General features: G+C 40.4%; 1 protein-coding gene across 4 annotated transcripts in view; it reads left to right on the forward strand.

Annotated features, from left to right (window-relative positions):
* LOC106884274 (F-box/WD repeat-containing protein 1A) overlaps nucleotides 1–3,829 on the forward strand; it is a 101,110-nt gene that overhangs the window by 96,530 nt on the left and 751 nt on the right. For all 4 annotated transcript variants that reach the window (XM_014935565.2, XM_014935563.2, XM_014935566.2 and 1 more), the window contains 2 exons: nucleotides 1,804–1,914; nucleotides 2,633–2,711. In XM_014935565.2, the coding sequence (XP_014791051.1) occupies nucleotides 1,804–1,914; nucleotides 2,633–2,711 (190 nt within the window). The remainder of the gene's footprint in view (nucleotides 1–1,803; nucleotides 1,915–2,632; nucleotides 2,712–3,829) is intronic.

Genomic DNA, 3,829 nt, shown 5'->3' on the forward strand with positions numbered 1-3,829 from the left:
CGTTGCCAGCGCCCCTGGACTGGCTTGTGCGGGTGGCACATAAAAGACACCATTTCGAGCGTGGCCGTTTTCGTGCAGGTGACACGTAAAAGCACCCACTACACTCTCTGAGTGGTTGGCGTTAGGAAGGGCATCCAGCTGTAGAAACTCTGCCAAATCAGACTGGAGCCTGGTGTTGCCATCTGGTTTCACCAGTCCTCAGTCAAATCGTCCAACCCATGCTAGCATGGAAAGCGGACGTTAAACGATGATGATATAAGTACACACACACACACACACGTACATCTGCAAGCACCTACAGTCGTTCTTTTATGTTCTTACGTGCACACACACAGTCATAAGTACATGTTCTCATGCACACACATTAACATGTTCATAAAACTTTGCTCTCTTGCATATAGACACACGGTCATAAATACATGCTCTCCTGCACACACACACACACACACACACAGATAGATTCACAATGATAAATACATACTGTCTAAAATGAACACAGTAACAGCCATAAATTCATGTTCACACAGTCATAAATTCATGCATATCTACTCAATTTCATTGATTCATACAAAAAGAATTTGCTGCAGTTTCGTTATGAAAATGTACTAATGTGTGTTGGACATAAATATGCTTGGAGAATGTGGGGGTGAGGTGGGGGATTTAATGGTTAGATTGATGGTGGTAGTGGTAACTGGTGGGTCAGTGAGGAATCCCCACTGCCGTCTGCTCAGTGTTTGTAGTTTAGTTGACAGTATGGCTGATGGCTGGGCAGGTTTAGTTGCATGGTCACTGAAGTCATTACATCAAGCAACATGTTTAGAGCTGTTGGAAGATTAGTACTAGCTTTGTGGGTACCTTGCAGTAGTGGTTGTATTTGAGGTATATTTGAAAGTAGGGTTGTGTTGTTGGTGCGGGTTCCTTGTACTGGTAGTGATAGGTAGATTTGAAAGCATGGCTCTGTTGTTAGTGGTCCTGTCAATCATTTCAAGCTAAGAGAAAGGTTTTCAATACACTACTATGAGTTAGCAAAATACCAGTCAGTTTCACAATGCTAACAGTGTTGCTTTCAGCTGTGAACTTTTTTTCTGTGGATTCCTACTGGCAATTAAGGTGATTGGGCTGTTGAGAGTTGAGCATATCCTTGATGCAAAACATTACCATTGACAGTAAACAAACTAATCTTTCTTGGTTAACTACTATTGATTTAGTGAGTCAAGGATGACCTTACAGGGAGCTTTAGAAAAGGAAAAGATGGGGTTTTATTAAGTTAGAGCTTCGATTTTAATGGTTACCAGTATTTAGTAGATTGATTAGATTTCACAAATCCAGTGTTAAAGTAGGGCAAATTAGATATCAGTAAGTTAGTGTCAGTAACGAGCTTTAAGGAGAAATCTGGCATATTGGTTAAGATATATAGGCTTGTTAGGGAACAGTTAGGGAGATGTAGATGATCTGAGCCCGCATGGCAGAGGGGATATTCAATTAAAAGGTCATCATATATATTGTCAGTAGGACTGTATTATTCCTGGCTCAAGGAAACTAAACCTTAAGCAGAAAAGGTTGATGTTTAACCCTTAATCAGCCCTGATTAAGAAGTTCTGTGGTTAAAAACATTCCAATTCTGACCTAGAGTTGTGTAGAACTACATTATCTAGTGTCTCCTTTTTTTAGTGAAGAGAGAAGGGCGTGATATGAAGGATATTTGACTGCTATTTCTAGCGGGTGGAGTGAGCAGATAGAGGATGTTGGGGTCTACGTATGTGTGAGTTTTTGTTTATAATATATTTTCTGTCATTTTGTCAGGTTGTGGGACATTGAATGTGGTGCCTGTTTAAGGGTCCTTGAAGGTCACGAAGAATTAGTCCGTTGCATACGGTTTGACAACAAGAGAATTGTTAGTGGTGCTTATGATGGGTAAGTAACACATTTGATGCTTCCTCCAGTGTATATTGCTTTATGTTGAACAAACCAATGAACAAGCACAAGCACTAGACCACACCACACATACATCAATGGATGCATATACACCACTAATACCAGATTGCAACAGTTTCACCTGGAAATTGCAGTGGCATGAAACTCAGTCACAAGACAAACTCTCAGATTGTTTCAATACAAAACCATATATACACATAGATTCGTGTGTATATATATCTTTTTGTCTTATTTGCATACATGCCATTTCGTTATGATTGCACTCAGTCAAAACACAATGTTTGTGATATTAAATCTCCAACTTAAAGCAAGTGGCCACCTATGCAAGGTAGATAGTTCTGTATGCTTCAGTTTCTGTTGCTTTCAAATATGCTGGTTCACTTGCCAGAATGATCAAAACTACTACTACTCCTGTATAACTACCACTTATTTTACTGCTACAACTACTGTTGTCTCTACAACTTCCATCACTACTTTTACTAACACTACAGCTACTTCAATTACAGCTGCTGTTACCACCACAAACACTACTACTTCCGCTACAATTGTTACTACCATTGCTACTACCTCTACCACGACTATTATAATATTTATTATACTGCTTGTACTATTAACAATTGCAACTACTATTACTGCTACCACTATATTTATTTCTGTAGCTGCATTTGTTGATTGTTCAATGTTTTCTAACCTTCAGGAAAATCAAAGTATGGGATCTTGCTGCAGCCTTGGATCCTCGAGCACCTGCTGGCACTTTGTGTCTTAGAACTCTTGTGGTAAGTATTTCTGTCTGGGTCATGTCATTTGACGAGTTTGGAGGGTTTGTTGTGTAGGGCTGAATGGAATGGCAAACTGTGTTTTGTCATGTAAGGTGAATAGAATGCGCTTAGTGGCCTATTCATCATTGTCATCATATGTCGGTTTCTCATGCTGGCATGGGTTGGAATGTTTGACAGGAGTGGCCCAGGCTCCATTGTCTGTTTTGGCATGGTTTCTATGGCTGGATCTCCTTCCTAATGCCAAACACTTTACAGTGTGTACTGGATGCTTTTACTCCGTACTGGCACTGGTATGGGTGTTTTACATGGCACCAGCACCCACAAGCCCACTAGATCAGCTGGACAGAGATGCAGGGGACATGTCTGTATGCAAAAACAACTGCGATTTTACTTAGCTTGATGTGTCTTCTCAAGCACAGCAAACTGCTAGAAGTCTCAGTCCCCTGTCGTCCTCTCTGTGAGGCCCAACGCCTGAAGATCCGTTCTCACTACTTTGTCCCACATCTTCTTGGGTTTAACCCTCCATGTTCTCTCCTGGTGTGGGCCCAAGTGGTCTGTCATGCAGAGTGGGGTGCAGTGAGTGGTATCTCTTTTTACTTGTTTCAGTCATTTGATTGAGTCCATACTGGGGCATCACCTTGAATCTTTTTTAGTTGAAACACTGCCAGTCCTTTTTTTTCTTTAATATTTTTATAGCCGGCACTTATTCTATTAGTGCCTTTGCCAAACCACTAAATTACAGGGACGTAATATTGTGAAAAGTTGTGTGAAATGGTGGGGCCTACCTGATGGTCTGTTGTGTAGTCAAAAAAGAACGTGCATTTATGAGTGACAAATGGAGAGGCCATTACCTATATATATATATTCATTCTTTTACTTGTTTCAACCATTTGACTGTGACCATGCTGAAGCACTGCCTTTAGTCAAACAAATTGACTCTAGGGCTTTGTAAGCCTAGTACTTATTCTGTCGGTCTCTTTTGCTGAACCGCTAAGTTACAGGGACGTAAACACACTGACATTGGTTGTCAAAGCGATGGAGTGGAGACCAACACAGACGCACAAACATATACACACATACATATATATATATATATATATATATATATATATATA

Source organism: Octopus bimaculoides, chromosome 14 (genome assembly GCF_001194135.2).
Source record: "Octopus bimaculoides isolate UCB-OBI-ISO-001 chromosome 14, ASM119413v2, whole genome shotgun sequence".
NCBI lineage: Eukaryota > Metazoa > Mollusca > Cephalopoda > Octopoda > Octopodidae > Octopus > Octopus bimaculoides.